Here is a 17949-nt window from a genome sequence, read left to right as displayed (position 1 = left end):
GGTGGAGGATTGTATTTATGCAAATAGAGGGCTGTTGGTGATGTTTTAAATTTTATTTTAATATCTTAGTTCCTAGCTTTAGCTGACTTGGGTCACTACCTATGGTGAGAAAAGACAAAAGTGTTTTAATAAAGAAAAATAATTGGAGAGAACCCCCTAATGCAGGGGTTTCCCAACCTTTTTGAGCCTGTGGGCATCTTTGGAATTTTGACATAGCATGGCGGGCGCAGGCACAAAATGGCTGCTGCAGCTGATCTTGAGTCACCCCTCGAAAATCCTTGTGTTGGCAGCAGCTGCCAAAGCAGCGTTTTAAAAAATCTGCACAATCAAATCTCCCATGGCCAATAGCCCCACCTGGCCCCACCCACTTTCTAAAAACACTTAGTAGGAAAAGTGTCAGCAGGCATCATGGCTCCCATGAGCACCATGTTGAGGACCCCTGCCCGAATGGATGGAATAGATACCTTCATGGAACAGATATAAAGGCATGCGTTCAGCCTAGAACTGTATCAGCCTTAAATCCAAACACTATAGGTGTTGCAGATATGAGTAGGATTCTACACACCACACAGGAAAGCATGAACACAAGCAAAAAACAAATGGCACCCAAAGAGCAGTAGCAAGAGTAACATATGTATAATAGCAATCACGTTAAATAAAACATACCTAGGAAAACACAGCAGTTGATTTTTAACAGTCCCATGTATCATTTTAATGAAATTTACATTCCATGTGAAGAGAAAACTCAGGAATCTTCTCCCCTGTAAAAGACAACGTTTCTTCACAAGAAGCCACATGCTCTGCTTAAGTTGGAAGTACTTATAGAGACACAGAACTTCCAAAAATTTTGAAGCTGCAGAAAATTTTTACTAGAAAAAGTGAAATGCACGCAATACTTACTTTGGTTCTTGTAGGTTATCCAGGCTGTGTGACCGTAGTCTTGGTATTTTCTTTCCTGATGTCTCGCCATCAGCTGTGGCAGGCATATTCAGAGGAGTAACACTGAAGGACAGTGTCTCTCAGAGACACTGAGAGACACTGTCCTTCAGTGTTACTCCTCTGAAGATGCCTGCCACAGCTGCTGGCGAAACATCAGGAAAGAAAATACCAAGACCACAGTCACATAGCCCGGATAACCTACAAGAACCGATGAACTCTGACTGTGAAAGCCTTCGACAATACTTACTTTCCTATCAAACCTAAATTTCTTTTACTGATTTAACATTAAATATATTATTTGTGACTTAGTTAGCATATCAAATTGTACTATTCGGCATATTTATGAAATTTGTAAGTATACCGTATATACCCATGTATAAGCCGACCCGCGTATAAGCCGAGGTGCCTAATTTCTCCCCAAAAATGGGGAAAAATTAGGCACCCGCGTATAAGCCGAGGGTCGGCTTATAACCCCTCCCCCCCCCAGGCTTACCTGACAGGGCTCTCCAGCGGCGAGGGTCCGGTGGCGGCGCGGCCAGGGGGGGCCTGGGCAGCCTTCCTGCGGCTGCAGGAGTCTGCCCCAGGCCGCTCCCGGCGGGAGGAAGCGGCGGCGAGGCCCAGGGGGACCCGGAGCAGCCTTTCTGCAGCTGCAGGAGGCTACCCAAGGCCCCTCCCGCCCGAAAAAAATGGCGGCGGGGGGCGGGAAGGGCCGGGGCAGCCTTTCTGCGGCTGCAGGAGGCTGCCCAAGGCCCCTCCCGCCTGGGAAAAATGGCGGGGGGGGGGGGCGGGAAGGGCCGGGGCAGCCTTCCTGCGGCTGCAGGAGGCTGCCCAAGGCCCCTCCCGCCTGAAAAAAATGGCGGGGGGGGCGGGGGGGCCTTGGGCAGCCTCCTGCAGCCGCAGGAGGTTGCCCAAGGCCCCTCCCGCCCAGGAAAAATGACGGCGGGGGGTGGGAAGGGCCGGGACAGCCTTTCTGCGGCTGCAGGAGGCTGCCCAAGGCCCCTCCCGCCCGGGAAAAATGGCAGGGGGACGGGAAGGGCCGGGGCAGCCTTCCTGCGGCTGCAGGAGGGTGCCTAAGGCCCCTCCCGCCCGAAAAAAATGGCGGCGGGGGGCGGGGCAGCCTCCTGCAGCCGGAGGCTGCCCAAGGCCCCTCCCGCCCAGGAAAAATGGCGGCGGGGGGCGGGAAGGGCCGGGGCAGCCTTTCTGCGGCTGCAGGAGGCTGCCCAAGGCCCCTCCCGCCCGAAAAAAATGGCGGCGGGGGGGGCTTGGGCAGCCATCCTGCGGCTGCAGGAGGCTGCCCAAGGCCCCTCCCGCCTGAAAAAAATGGCGGCGGGGGGCGGCCTTGGGCAGCCATCCTGCGGCTGCAGGAGGCTGTCCAAGGCCCCTCCCGCCCGGGAAAAATGGCGGCGGGGGCCGGGGCAGCCATCCTGCAGCTGCAGGAGGCTGCCCCAGGCCGCTCCCGGCGGCAGGAAGCGGCACGGGCCCGGCGGCAAGTTTCCCCCCTCCCTCCTCTCCTCCCTCCCCCGTATTGACCCGCGTATAAGCCGAGGCCGGCTTTTTCAGCCCATTTTTGGGGCTGAAAAACTCGGCTTATACGCGAGTATATACGGTAAATGTCTTCATTTTCTATAAGAAAAATTGCAAGTATACCCAATACTTAGGAGTTGCTAACTGCTGTACCTAATGCCACCATATAACATGTAAGATGCATGGGCTAACATATTAATTGTTGTTGTTAGGTCACTTATTGGTAGCCAATATTCTAAAATCTAGGCTCAGAAGAAAGCCTCCAGTTCCTAGACCTGCTGAAAAACACTAGTTCCCTACATCCTATCAATGCCAACAGCACCTCTAAAAAGGGAAATGAGTTGGAAGGGTTTCTCAGTCACAGCAATCGCTGCTGTCATGCTGGAAACTCAGTCTTCCACAGCTTACTTGATAAGCATCTGAGATGAATAGCCCACAGGGGAGGGGTGCTGAGGGCCCAGAGCAAAACCCAGAGTAAGTTCCAGTGCCTCGTTCCCACACAACACATCCCTGGGAGAAGAACTGCCATAGAGCTGGACACCATGTCTGAGCTTCCTGACTGCCTTCCTTCTGCAAAGACACTGAAGGTGTGCAGATGCTTGGCTCTATCGTGTTGAAAACAGGATTGGAGTTAGAAGGCCAAAAGTTGAAAATCAGCCACAAAAATAATGGTTCAGGGAAAAGGGCCCCAGAAAAGGCCAAAATGTGGGAGGATTAGAAGAGGGAAGAACTCCCAGAATCAAAATAGTAATGATGGCACCACTGGGAGGTCTTGCCTTCCTCAGGTTTTCAACAACGTACACCATGTGTCAGAAATCTCAACGGTGCTCTTACTCCTTGTTTGGTTGACCACGAAAAGCATATTTAGAAAAAGTATTCTTACCTCTTCTTTTTTAATATGGCTGACACTCATAAAGCATCGAAGCAACAGATCCTTCACTTCGTTACTCTCTTCAGAGTCATAGTCAAAGCACAGTAAAGCCCGATGGATTTGCCACAGACGGATTATATCTGCACCCTGAGGGGAGTAACACTCAATTATACTTCCATGAGGATTACAAAGAGGGAAAGGGAGATTAAGAGATGAGGGACAGGGAAGCCAGGGTGGACGGTGGGTCAGTCAACAGAATAATAATAAACACATACTCTGTTCCTAAACCCATATACATGTCAATACTGCATACCTTGGATACGTACTATCATTCTGGAGTGGTGGTGAGCAGTCATGTGTAGAGGCATAGCGTGGTGCAGTGGTTAAGAGCAGTGGTTTGGAGCAGTGGACTCTGATCTGGAGAACCAGGTTTGATTCCCCACTCCTCCACATGAGTGGCAGATGTTAATCTGGTGAACTGGATTGGTTTCCTCAACTCCTACACACGAAGCCAGCTGGGTGACCTTGGGCTAGTCACAGCATGGTGTAGTGGTTAAGAGCGGTGGTTTGGAGTGGTGGACTCTGATCTGTAGAACCGGGTTTGATTCCCCACTCCTCCACATGAACAGGAGAGGCTAATCTGGTGAACTGGATTTGTTTCCCCACTCCTCCACAAAAAGCCAGCTGGGTGACCTTGGGCTAGTCATGCTCTCTCAGCCCCATCTACCTCACAGGGTGTCTGTTGTGGGGAGGGGAAGGGAAGGTGATTGTAAGGCAGTTTGACTCTGCCTTAAGTGGTAGAGAAAGTCGGCATATAAAAACCAACTCTTCTTCTTCAACTGTATAAACATCTGACCAGGGGGAGACATAAATGTGTGTCTGGCTAACAGATGAATAAAGACCTCCAGTGAAACGCATACAGAATTTTCTCTTGTAAATAATTCCTGCACTTTATTGGCTCTCCCAAGATACAAGATGCAAAACAACGCAGAGCCTCTTGCTGAGGTCCGAAACAGCTGGGCCTGCCAGCTGCACACATCCAACTCAACAATTTGCAGACAAGAGTTTTAGGTCACCCAATTTAATTCCAGTGCCTCAATCCTCAGAAAAACCAAAAGCGCTCCAAGCCAGCTGACGGCTATAACAAAAGCTGGGCTCACAAGTGTCGATTAGATTAAGAGTCGTTTTAACAAAGTTCATACGGACATTTATAAACAGGTAACGTACCACAATGTTTTTCCTCTCAAAGCTGTTTTTCAGAACCAGGATGAAAGTGGTTTTCCCAAACAGCTCTTTCCCTTCAAGGCCCTTCTGCCACCATCTTTCACAAAGGTGTTGGATAGCCCCAGTCAGAGATTTCTCGGAGTCCGGTAATGCATCAAGAATCCCTGTAACAAATTGAACAAGAATACATTTCTTTGACAGTGAAGCAGTTTGCAACTTTAATGTGTCTCCTGAACCCTTTCACAGCTCTTTTCATTATAAACTTGCCTTGATGCTTTTAGTATCAAAGCCATAGGGATTAAATCAACCACACTAGAAAAACGAAAAGGAGAGACGGAACCTAACAATGACCTGGACAGCCCAAGCTAGCCTGATCTCATCAGATCTCAGAAGCTAAATAGGTTTGGCCTTGGTCAGTATTTGGAGGGGAGACCACCAAGGAATACCAGAGTTGGGGCGAAGAGGCAGGCAATGGCAAACCACCTCTGAATGTCTCCTGCCTTGAAAACCCCACCAGGGGTTGCCATAAGTCAGCTGTGACTTGACAGCAAAAAAAAAGTTTCAGTGCAAAAAAGATATTCAAGTGGGGGGAGGGAACCTGCATTGATGCCGCTTTTTTGTTGCTATCATACACGCAGAAAGTAAGAGTACCACAGCTCTTTATTTATTTGGCATTTTTTTCGCATTTTTCCTCTAAAATCTTAAGCGGTATAGTTTTCCCACATCCTCACAACAACCCTGTGAGGTATGTCAGACAGCAAGCGTGCCTGGGCTAAGGTTACAAAATGAGCTTCTGTGGCAGAGTGGAGATTTGAATCCAAGTCTCCCAACCTGGCATTCTAACCACTGCACCACACTGATTGTTGTGCTGGACCTCCCGGTACCTGGCCAGCGTTCCCTGTCCTCAGCATTCTTAGTCTGCTGACTACTGCCACCATGAGGCTTAAACTATGGCTCCCCCTCCTCCTGTCATGTGATGATAACTGCTTATAGCTTAGCGGGCTCCACACTATGAGTCAAAGGGGGTTTCCAGATCTGAAAATTAAATTATTAGTTTGAGAAATCTGCTATTAGATAAGCAGTTACATGAAACAGAATCTGATTTTCAAAAACCACTGCAGAAAAATAAAATCTGATGACAAAGGTTAAACACCATATAAATAAACACTTCATTGTTTGCATAAAGTTAAAAGCCAGCGGACCAAAGTTAAGTCGGCTGACCTTTTTGGGACCTTTTTGCTATTTTAATTTTTACCAGCTCATACAAAAGACGTTTAGACCATTATCAATATAATGGAAATTCTGATTTAAGCCTTACTTTAGCATGCTGTGTGCGTGAAACATACCATTTAATATCAAGGCACATTCTAGGAGATCTTTGCAATTTATATTTTCATCTACTGTAGGTATGGAGAAAGTAACTACTGTTGCCACTCCTTGGATAACACATGTGGTTTGATCCTGAAAATTTAAGAGACAGTAACATTTTAGAAAGAAAAAGGTACAGATATCTGACACGGCTGTGAAGCAGAAGCTTAGGGAAGGGCCTGTGGCTCAATGGTGGAGCAACTGCTTGGCATGCAGAAGGTCCCAGGTTCAATCTCCGGCATCTCCAGTTCAAGGGACTAAGCAAGCAGGTGATGTGAAAGAGTCTGAGACCCTGGAGAGCCGCTGCCGGTCTGAGTAGACAATACTGACTTTGATGGACCAAGGGTCTGATTCAGTATAAGTCAGCTTTATGTGTCCAAGCTGCTTCAACACAGAGCATAATCCTTACCAAAGAAGTTCCAGGAAATAGAAACTTTCAGTTAAAAAAAAAAAAAATCTGGTTCTACCTTATACGAGGCCAGCACACAGTGAGGATCTCCCACTTCTACCTCCACACAGTTCTCTGCCATTCAAGCGAGAACTCAGGGGGAAGGAGCGGTTGGCAGAAGGCTATTAAGAACATAAGGCCATGCTGGATCAGACCAAGGTCCATCAAGTCTAGCAGTTTGTTCACACAGTGGCCAACCAGGTGCCTCTAGGAAGCCCACAAACAAGACCACTACAGCAGCATTGTCCTGCCTGTGTTCCACAGCACCTAATATAATAGGCATGCTCCTCTGATCCTGGAGAAAATAGATATGCATCATGACTAGTATCCATTTTTACTAGTAGTCATGAATACTCCTGTCTTCCATGAACATGTCCACTCTCCTCTTAAAGCCTTCCAAGTTGGCAGCCATCACCACATCACAGGCAAGCAGTGAAGGGACGTGTGGAACCTTGCCCCACCTCTGAGCAATACTGGAGGCTTTCCTGCACATCTGCTCTGCCACCCCAGCAAGCGCCAACTGTAGTTTGGCCCCTGCGGCTTATATCTACTATGTGGCCTGGGCTCCCCTCCTTACAACCTCCCTGGGAGGTAGGCGCGGCTGAAAGAGAGGGACTGCCCCAAGGTCACTCTGGTGACTTAAATGTCAAGAGTGAGATCTGAATCAAGCTTTCCCCGATCTTACTACTATTCTACACTGGCTCAGTCTCCGTGTCAGCAAAATGTCTGAGATTCTCACAGTGCAAGTTATGAACTGTCACCATGCCCCAGAGCGACATAACCCCCTCCAACATTCACCAATATTTAATGATGGATCCAAAATTTTGATATTAAGCTTCATATGCAGTGATAGCTAAACCGACAAGCCTCCTTTGCTACATTGCAGTCAGATCTCCTTCCAAGGAGACCTTCAGAGCAACCTTTCTTTGGGGTATTTCGCAAGAGGCGAAAGAATTCTTTGCAAAGGAGGCATTGGGTGGCAAACCGCAACAGACCGGCCTCTTGACTCAGTTTTTGATCTGCTGGTTTCCTGAGGGTAGGGTGCTGTGCTACTCCCCCCCCCCCCCGCATTGATACTGTATTTTAACTTTAGTATATTGTAAGCTGTAGGAAGTAGACCCCTTTGAAATGTGGTGTTGGAGGAGAGTGTTATGGATACCGTGGACTGCCAAAAAACAAAACAGTGGGTTTTAGATCAAATCAAGCCTGAACTGACCCTAGAAGCTAAAAAGACTAGACTGAGGCTATCGTATTTTGGTCACATTATGAGAAGGCAAGAGTCACTGGAAAAGACAGTCATGCTAGGAAAAGTTGAGGGCAGCAGGAAAAGAGGAAGACCCAACAAGAGATGGGTTGACTCTATAAAGGAAGCCGTGGCCCTCAATTTGCAAGATCTGAGCAAGGCTGTCAAAGACAGGACATTTTGGAGGACATTGATTCATAGGGTCGCCATGAGTCGGAAGCGACTTGATGGCAACACACACACACACACACACACATATTGTAAGCTGTACCCAGCTTGCTGGGGGGGAAGTGTAGATGACTGGGGAAGGCACTCGCAAACCATCCCGTAAACAAAGTCTGCCTAGTAAACGTCGGGATGTGACGGCACCCCATGGGTCAGGAATGACCCGGTGCTTGCACAGTGGACTACCTTTACCTTTAAGCTGCATTGAATGTATGGAGAAGCAGGATAAGCATTTTAAAATACATAAATAAAATACCAATGATAGTTGCAATAAGGATCACCTTTTTGGGAGCTCCCTCCATTTCCATGCCATCCTCACATTCTTCGCCAATTCTCTGCCATTCCTCCACTGGATCATCTACCAAAACCTGGGTTAACAAGCACTTCAGGGTCTCCCACAACGCTTCCTTCTGTTTCCTCGACAGTTCCTGAAGCAGCTCGTTCAGATCGAATGAATCAGCCGCATCCTTCTGTGGAACAAGAAACAAAACAAATTTGTTGCTGAACGGCACGTCTCCTGCTCGCTGCCGTTTTGCAGAAAGACGAGCGCTTCCTTTCATTCGCCTCCAGTTGCCGAATTAGGAGATTCAATAAATAAATCCATCTAATAGGAGCAGGGACGGCAGTTTGCTCATAACTCTACCAAAGATTGGATTTAACAGCAGAAGACAGAAGCTAATCAAATGAAATGAAGCTACAAAGTTGCCTTCCTTGAATTATAGAATTACCCCCCAGGAGCACCCACTCCAGATCCTTCCACATATTCCAAAAATCATCCTCAACAGATGCTTTATTATTACTTGCAGTTCTTTGAAAACATACAGGGAAGATTCTGCAACCTCCCGACAGCTTGTTTTGTAGTCAAACTGGAGAATCACTTCATGTCTAACCTGAATCTTCTCTACCCAAATAGTGAACGGCTTGTGGAACTCATTGCCACTAGGACATAGTGATGGCCACTAGTTTAATTGGCTTTAAAAGGGGATTAGATTCATGGACTAGTATTGATAGCCACAATGACTAAGCCCCCTCCCATATACCAGTGCTGACAGACAACAGCAGGGGAGAAGAAGAAGAGTTGGGTTTTTATATGCTGACTTTCTCTAACACTTAAGGAAGAATCAAATCGGCTTACAATCACCTTCCCCTCCCCACAACAGACACCCTGTGAGGTAAGTGGGGCTGAGAGAGCTGTGACTGGCCCAAGGTCACCCAGCTGGCTTCATGCGTAGGAGTGGGGAAACAAATCCAGTTCACCAGATTAGCCTCCGCCGCTCATGTGGAGGAGTGGGGAATAAAACCCGGTTCTCCAGATCAGAGTCCACCTCTCCAAACCACCGTTCTTAACCGCTACACCATGCTGGAGGGGCACACTGGCCTCTGTGCCCTGTTTGTAGGCATTCTGGGGCGTCAAGCTGGCCACTGTGCAAAACAGGATTCTGGGCTAGATGGACCATTAGTCTAATCCAGCATTGTTGGCTCTTCGGCACAGTGGTGGAGCACATGCTTCATATGCAGAAAGTCCCTGGTTCAAAGGACAGCATCTCCAGTTCAAGGACTCCAGATAGCTGTCAGGAAAGACCTCTCTCTGTCCAAGAGCCATGGCCAGTGAGAGCAAATAAGACTAAGCTAGACAGGTCCTGTAGTCTAGAGACCAGGGGTGTCAAACATAAGGCCTGCAGACCTGATCCAGCCCCTTCAGATCTCTTATCTGGCCCACGCGCCAGCCACACACACCCCACTCTTGATCTGGGCTGGTGAGGCATGGCCCTGCCCAACCAAGTGACATTCAAGTCATATCCAGCCCTCATAACAATTGAGTTTGACCCCCCCTGGTGTAGACAGTTCTCAACCTGATTTTTTTTTTAAACATATGAACAATATTCAAACACTCCTACACTGAACACCCACCCTTAATTACACGGATTTGGCAAATCTTTTGCTCTGCGCCAAGGTTGGCTCCCAGTTGACCAAAAGAAGGATGCATTTTTGCCATATCATCTGAATGGCCTTGAGTTTTTGCCTCATAATCAAGGGGTGCTTTTTATACACATAAGAGTTAAGACTGATAGTCTGAATAAAGGCAGGAACTTGGGCTAGAAGAGAGGAGGGCGGGCTATAAATCTAATAAAATAAATAAATAATAAGTCTAATAAAATAAATAAATAAGCACTTGAAGAAGAAGTGTTGGTTTTTATATGCCAACTTTCTATACCACTTAAGGAAGAATAAAACTAGCTTACAATCACCTCCCCCTCCCTGCAATAGACACCCTGTGAGGTAGGTGGGGCTGAGAGAGCTCCAAGAGAGCTGTGACTAGCCCAAGGTCATCCAGTTCATCAGATTCGCCTCTGCCAGTCATGTGGAGGAGTGGGGAATCAAACCCGGTTCTCCAGATTCCACCGCTCCAAACCACAGCTCTTAACCACTACACCACTTGGGGGACAGCTCACATCCCCACTCTCCAGTATTTGAGGGAGGCAAGTTAAGAACTGTGGGTTGGCAAAGAGATCCTGCTACTGTGATGGTCAAAAGCCACAGCCCAGAGTAATGGCAAAGCACAGCAGGCATCAAGTTGCATTGTCTTCCCGACTACACTTTTCCCAAGAAATGGGCTGGGTGCTGTTTACCCAAGAGGCAAGCTGGGTACTGACCTACCCAGCCTTATCCTGCCCTCTTAACTGGAAGCTCTCTTCACCTGAACTACAGTGCATTTTATTCCCACCTCCCACCATGGGTGTAAATATATTTGCTTACATGAAGCTGGATAAAATGCAAGAATTCATCGATGGCACCATTAAATACTGCCTGTAGAAACGCCTCTCGTCTCGCCATGTTGAAGCGTTTTGCAATTCACGTAGGCCTAAGGTGAAAGAAAACACTGGAGCAGAAAATCCAATGTAATGATCTAACAAGAAGTCAGACAGATGCGGATCAAGGTCCCTACATAAGCGTTTCAAAACTAAGTGGGTTACCGCACTTGTTTTCCCAGCGATGTATTAAGAGTTTGAAAGTGTTATAAAAAATACTGTTAGCACTTTCTATGTATTCCCACTGATGTATTAAGAGTTTGAAAACATTATAAAAAATACTGTTCGCACTTTGTTTGGCCCCTTTAGCTGTGAAGACGTCTTCCAACCATTTATAAGCCGTGGTATCCAAAAACCCTTTTAAAGCGATGTTTTTTATAACATTTCCAAACTCTTAATACATCGCTGGGAATACAAAGTGCGGTAACCCCCTAAGTCTCACAATGGAGATGTAGAATTCTGCTAAATAGCTCATCCTCCGTACTGCTGTAAAATATATACTTCGACCTAAATATCTGTTAAATTCTCTTTTCTGACTATTAAACCACACACAGCTCATACCCAAAGCGGGTTTATATGACTGAACAGAGGAAATTGGGGGCATTGAAGGCAGCTGAACAAGACCTGGGCTGAGCCGTGGTTCATCCCTTTCATGCATCTGCTGCAATGAGCTTTGATTCACGACAGCTTCTGCAACAATAGACGGGGGAACCTTTGAACACATGAAGCTGCCTTATACTGAATCAGACCCTGGGTCCATCGAAGTCAGTATTGTCTACTCAGACCAGCAGCGGCTCTCCAGGGTCTGAGGCAGGGGTCTTTCACGTCACCTACCAGCCTAGACCATTTAACTGGAGATGCCGGGGATTGAACCGGCATCCGATCAGTGGGAGGGCTGGTAACCTGGGACCTTCTGCCTGCCAAGCAGAGGCTCTACCACTGAGCCACATACCCTCCCCTAAGATCTCCAGGGTCTCCGGCAGGGGTCTTTCACGTCACCTACCAGCCTAGTAGACCCTTTAACTGGAGATGCCGGGGGTTGAACCGGCATCTGATCAGTGGGAGGGCTGGTAACCTGGGACCTTCTGCCTGCCAAGCAGAGGCTTTACCACTGAGCCACATACCCTCCCCTAAGATCTCCAGGGGATGAGGCAGGGGTCTTTCACGTCACCTACCAGCCTAGACCCTTTAACTGGAGATGCCGGGGATTGAACCGGCATCTGATCAGTGGGAGGGCTGCTAACCTGGGACCTTCTGCCTGCCAAGCAGAGGCTTTACCACTGAGCCACATACCCTCCCCTAAGATCTCCAGGGTCTCCGGCAGGGGTCTTTCACGTCACCTACCAGCCTAGACCCTTTAACTGGAGATGCCGGGGGTTGAACCTGGGACCTCCTGCATGCCAGGCGGAGGCTCTGCCACTGAGCCACAGCCCTTCCCCACAGGGGCCTGTCAGGGTCCCCAATGAAATATCCTTGTCACAAGGAGACCCCTTCTGGACCCACCCACCCCTGACCAAACCTAGCAAACCATCCCTTCGTGAACAAATGAAGCTGCCTTATACTGAGTCAGACCCTGGGTCCATCAAAGTCAGTATGGTCTACTCAGACTGGCAGCGGCTCTCCAGGGTCTCGGTCAGAGGTCTTTCACATCACCTAATTACCTGGTCCCTTTAACTGGAGATGCCGGGGATTGAACCTGGGACCTTCTGCATGCCGAGCAGATGCTCTACCACTGAGCAAAGGCCCCTCCCCTAAGATCTCCCGGGTCTCAGGCAGGGGTCTTTCCCATCACCTCCTTGCCTGGTCCCTTTAACTGGAGATGCCGGGGTTGAGCCTGGGACCTTCTGCAGGCCAAGCAGAGGCTCTACAAACTGAGCCGCAGCCCTCTCCCCATTCCCTTCTCTCACTACGCCTGGGCAATAACGTTTTACAGATTTATCCCGCAAAAGAAACCCCGAACAGCTCCGAAGCAAGCCCACTCCCCAAAGGCGACCTCCCCCCCACTCACCACATAGAGAACCCGTCTACTTGGCGCTCCCCGGACGCGATTCGAATTCTCCCGCGGCGGCCGCCGTTTAACGGCTCCCGCCCTCCGCGCATGCGCGCGCGCGCGCACTCTGGCTCGCCCACGGCTCCTTCCGAAAGGAGGGAGCGAAAAGGGAACGTCCTTCTTCCGGACGGCGAGCGTCCTCGGGCGCGCGTGCGCAGTCGCGCCGTATCTTCCGCCGCGTCTGCTGTTCTGTGTTGGTTGCGCGGGTTGTAAAGGCTGCTGCTGGGGTCGTGCATCACGCAGCCCCAGAAGTGTGCGTTTCCGGATCTGCTGGCGGTAACAGCACTGCCTCCACTATCTCCTTCTGTGTCTTAATGTGTACCCGACACTGACTATAAAATTTCACGAATCCGTTGCAATTAGGGCTGCCGGCCTCCAGGTACTCAGTACAGGAGCGAAAACAATTTAAGCAAAGTGCAAATACATGTTTATAAGCTACTGCATGAATATAAAGACAACACAAGACAACGTGTACACAGAAGACCTACAAAAGCCATCAATAAATGTTCATATGTACAACGGGAGTACTGTTTCAAAGTTGTCTCAGGTATACGTACAAATTCTTCTTTTGAAGGCAAATATGTAGTAAGAAACCACCAGTTTATGGAGGAAGGTATGAGTACAAATTCTTCTTTTGAAGGCAAATATCATGTAGTAAGATAGAAGCCACCAGTTTTTGGAGGAAGGTATGAGTACAAATTCTTCTTTTGAAGGCCAATATGTAGTAAGATAGAAGCCACCAGTTTATGGAGGAAGGTATGAGTACAAATTCTTCTTTTGAAGGCAAATATCATGTAGTAAGATAGAAGCCACCAGTTTATGGAGGAAGGTATGAGTACAAATTCTTCTTTTGAAGGCAAATATCATGTAGTAAGATAGAAGCCACCAGTTTTTGGAGGAAGGTATGAGTACAAATTCTTCTTTTGAAGGCAAATATGTAGTAAGATAGAAGCCACCAGTTTATGGAGGAAGGTATGAGTACAAATTCTTCTTTTCAAGGCAAATATCATGTAGTAAGATAGAAGCCACCAGTTTATGGAGGAAGGTATGAGTACAAATTCTTCTTTTGAAGGCAAATATCATGTAGTAAGATAGAAGCCACCAGTTTATGGAGGAAGGTATGAGTACAAATTCTTCTTTTGAAGGCAAATATCATGTAGTAAGATAGAAGCCACCAGTTTATGGAGGAAGGTATGAGTACAAATTCTTCTTTTGAAGGCAAATATCATGTAGTAAGATAGAAGCCACCAGTTTATGGAGGAAGGTATGAGTACAAATTCTTCTTTTCAAGGCAAATATGTAGTAAGATAGAAGCCACCAGTTTATGGAGGAAGGTATGAGTACAAATTCTTCTTTTCAAGGCAAATATCATGTAGTAAGATAGAAGCCACCAGTTTATGGAGGAAGGTATGAGTACAAATTCTTCTTTTCAAGGCAAATATCATGTAGTAAGATAGAAGCCACCAGTTTATGGAGGAAGGTATGAGTACAAATTCTTTTGAAGGCAAATATCATGTAGTAAGATAGAAGCCACCAGTTTATGGAGGAAGGTATGAGTACAAATTCTTCTTTTGAAGGCAAATATCATGTAGTAAGATAGAAGCCACCAGTTTATGGAGGAAGGTATGAGTACAAATTCTTCTTTTGAAGGCAAATATGTAGTAAGATAGAAGCCACCAGTTTATGGAGGAAGGTATGAGTACAAATTCTTCTTTTGAAGGCCAATATGTAGTAAGATAGAAGCCACCAGTTTATGGAGGAAGGTATGAGTACAAATTCTTCTTTTGAAGGCAAATATCATGTAGTAAGATAGAAGCCACCAGTTTATGGAGGAAGGTATGAGTACAAATTCTTCTTTTGAAGGCAAATATCATGTAGTAAGATAGAAGCCACCAGTTTTTGGAGGAAGGTATGAGTACAAATTCTTCTTTTGAAGGCAAATATCATGTAGTAAGATAGAAGCCACCAGTTTATGGAGGAAGGTATGAGTACAAATTCTTCTTTTGAAGGCAAATATGTAGTAAGATAGAAGCCACCAGTTTATGGAGGAAGGTATGAGTACAAATTCTTCTTTTGAAGGCAAATATCATGTAGTAAGATAGAAGCCACCAGTTTATGGAGGAAGGTATGAGTACAAATTCTTCTTTTCAAGGAAAATATGTAGTAAGATAGAAGCCACCAGTTTATGGAGGAAGGTATGAGTACAAATTCTTCTTTTCAAGGCAAATATCATGTAGAAAGATAGAAGCACCAGTTTATGGTGGCTTCTATCTTACTACATAATATTTGCTTTCAAAAGAAGAATTTGTACTCATCCCTGAGACAACTTTGAAAAAGTACTCCCGTTGTATATATGAACATTTATAGATGGCTTTTGTAGGTCTTCTGTGTACACGTTGTCTTGTGTTGTCTTTATATTCATGTAGTAGCTTATAAACATTTTTGCACTTTGTTTAAATTGTTTTCGCTCCTGTACTGATTTCCAAATCTTCCGATACTTGTACAGTGGTGTCTATTTTTTCTCCCAGCCTCCAGGTACTAGCTGGAGATCTGCTGTTACAATTACTCTCCTGCCGATAGAGGTCCGTTCACCTGGAGAAAATGGCTGCTTTGGCAATTGGACACTATGGCATTGAAGTCCCCACCCTCCTCAGGTTCCACCCCCCCAATCTCCAGGTATTTCCCAACTTGGAGCTGGCAACCCTGTTTGGCTCCACCCCAAAAACCTCCCACCAGTTGCAAAGAGGGGCCTGGCAGCCCTAGTTGCAATGAGCTCTGACTAAAGTAGCACTTAAAGTGGTTGCACAGCCACTGTGGGTTAGTGGTTAGAGTTCAAGTGCTGACTGAAGCTCCTTCTCAGGGAGGGTTGCCAACCTCCGGGTGGTGGCTGGAGATTTCCCGCTATTAAAGCTGATCTCCAGGCGACAGAGATCAGTCCCCCTGGAGAAAATGGTCGCTTTGGCCATTGGACTCTATGGCATCGAAGTCCCTCCCCTCTCCAAACCCCACCCTCCTCAGGCTCCATCCCCCCGCCCAAATCTCCAGGTATTTCCCAACTTGGAGCTGGTAACCCTGTTCTCAGGCTAACCCCCCTCACAAGATTGTTGTCAGGATTATATGAAGAGGGAGACCCTGTGCTCCACGGAAATTTGAATAAAACGCAATGCATAAAACAAAATAAACGTACACAATGTTAAAGTGGCAAGTTCCTGCCCACAATCCAAGGAGGACAGAAAAAGAGAGTGCTGAACATATAATGAGTAAGTCAACCCACCCCTTAATAATAAAAGCTGATGATGATGATGAAGAGTTGGTTTTTATATGCCAACTTTCTCTAGCGCTTAAGGAAGAATCAAACCGGCTTACAATCCCTCCCCACAACAGACACCCTGTGAGGCAGGGGAGGCTGAGAGAGCTCTGAGAGAGCTGTGACTAGCCCAAGGTCACCCAGATGGCTTACTGTGCAGGAGCGGGGAAACCAACCCGGTTCACCAGATTTGCGTCCGCCACGCCAAACCACCGCTCTTAACCACTACACTACGCTGGCTCACTGGTGCCACTGAGAAGTCTTTTCTGGCAGGTTGCAGACAGACCTGGCAGGTTTTAGCTGGCGTATCTCCCGTGCAACCCTGTGAGGGTTGCACAGGTTTTTGGTGCCGGGCAGAGGTTTCGGCAGTGCCAAAACCTCTTTAGGAGGCAACACCGCTAGTTTTACTCCTAAGCCCAGCACAGGCATTCCTTTCAGGAATGCGCTGTGATTCTTCCTTATTCTTCTCTTAGAGCTCTCTCAGCCCCAGCTACCTCACAGGGTGTCTGTTGTGGGAAGGGAAGGGGAAGGTGATTGTAAGCCGGATTGAGTCTCCCTTAAGTGGTAGAGAAATTCAGCATATAAAAACCAACTTCTTCTTCTTCTACATTATATGGGTCTATAAATTTGCCTCCTACTTGCTTGCCAATCAGTGGTCCAGGAAGCTGTGCCCAGTTTGTATGTGCTTGAACAGTTCAGTTATTGCTCACAGCTATGTCTCTGGGGAGGACGTCTGTCAGCTGGATAGCTTCTAGAGTTAGAAATGTTAATTCATAAACTATTGCAATTTTTGTGCCCTGTTGCGATATGCAAAGGGGATTTGTCCTTGGGGATGTATCCTTGCATTATCCAAACTTGAAAGTAGCACAAGGATAGAGCCCACCCCAAGGAGAAATCCCCTTTGCAAGCCGCACCGGGGCATAAAATTGCAATAGTTTATAAATTAACATTTCCAGCTCTAGAAGATATCCATCTGACAAACTGACTGAAACCCAGCTCTTCTGAAGATTTGATTTGGCTCAGCATATGGAAAAAAAAAACTGTCTTTTTTTTTTATTTCAACGTTACTTTGCAACAAAAGCCTGGCACAGAAAATCACAGCCGGCTGAATAATGCTAACAATCAGATCTGAAGCGATATGCCAGAACGCCAAAAAGAAGGGATGTAGGGCTTTTGTCACTCCTCTGAAAACCACTTTGTGCTAGTAATAATGAGCCTACCACCCAATTGTTAGTTTGGGTAGCATGCCCTCTTAACGGAAACCTAAATTGCACGCCTCCATTTTGACATGTCTGCACGTCAGTGCAGAATAATCTATACCTTTTATATTAATCTCACACTTATTATCGCTCTCCTGTCAAATCTAGTTAAAGCAGCCTTGAAAAGCAGGCCTTTTCAAACTGGGTTGCCGAGCAACCGTAAATTCAGTTTTGCTTCCATGCTGTCCCCTCATCAAACGATCACTCTCCCTTTTCTTTAATTTAAGAGATCCCTTGTGCTAGCTGGCGTTGCCTAGAACGCCTGAAGGAAACCATTTTATTACTGTATTACTCACCACGGTTATCAACACTAATATAAATAACGTATTCCTGGAATGTGAAATTATATTGTAGGCTACTGTTGGATCCTCTTGACAGTACACCATCCATGCCCCCGTCAGTTGTATTGTATACATACCGAGTCGCGAGAAGATCATTTGGGAACGGTGATTTATACTGGGACAAATTTATACAAACGGAGGAAACTTTCCTAATACTTTAGTTACTAGCTGTATTTACAAAGTGTCCTTGGGTTTCTATTGTTCACTTAATCACAAGGCTTTATAACATTGGAAGACCTGTAACTATTCCTAGGTTTTATTCCATTTTGCTCTCTGCTTCCTTTTTGCAAATGGGCAATTGGTCCTACAGGCTATGAGCACAGGGGGGAGTCAGTTCGCT

The 17949-nt window shown here is 46.8% G+C and overlaps 1 protein-coding gene across 1 annotated transcript in view; it reads right to left on the bottom strand.

Annotated features, from left to right (window-relative positions):
* NCAPG2 (non-SMC condensin II complex subunit G2) overlaps positions 1-12938 on the bottom strand; it is a 44590-nt gene extending 31652 nt beyond the window's left edge. The window contains exons 1-7 of the mRNA XM_056857124.1: positions 12661-12938; positions 10638-10785; positions 8124-8312; positions 5905-6019; positions 4562-4722; positions 3347-3481; positions 667-761 (exon numbers count right to left, since the gene is read on the bottom strand). Of these exons, the coding sequence (XP_056713102.1) occupies positions 667-761; positions 3347-3481; positions 4562-4722; positions 5905-6019; positions 8124-8312; positions 10638-10785; positions 12661-12938 (1121 nt within the window). The remainder of the gene's footprint in view (positions 1-666; positions 762-3346; positions 3482-4561; positions 4723-5904; positions 6020-8123; positions 8313-10637; positions 10786-12660) is intronic.
* Positions 12939-17949: the final 5011 nt, after the last annotated feature.

Source organism: Euleptes europaea, chromosome 11 (genome assembly GCF_029931775.1).
Source record: "Euleptes europaea isolate rEulEur1 chromosome 11, rEulEur1.hap1, whole genome shotgun sequence".
Lineage (NCBI taxonomy): Eukaryota > Metazoa > Chordata > Lepidosauria > Squamata > Sphaerodactylidae > Euleptes > Euleptes europaea.
Note: the sequence above shows the minus strand (reverse complement) of the source record. Positions and strands in the feature narration are given on the sequence as shown.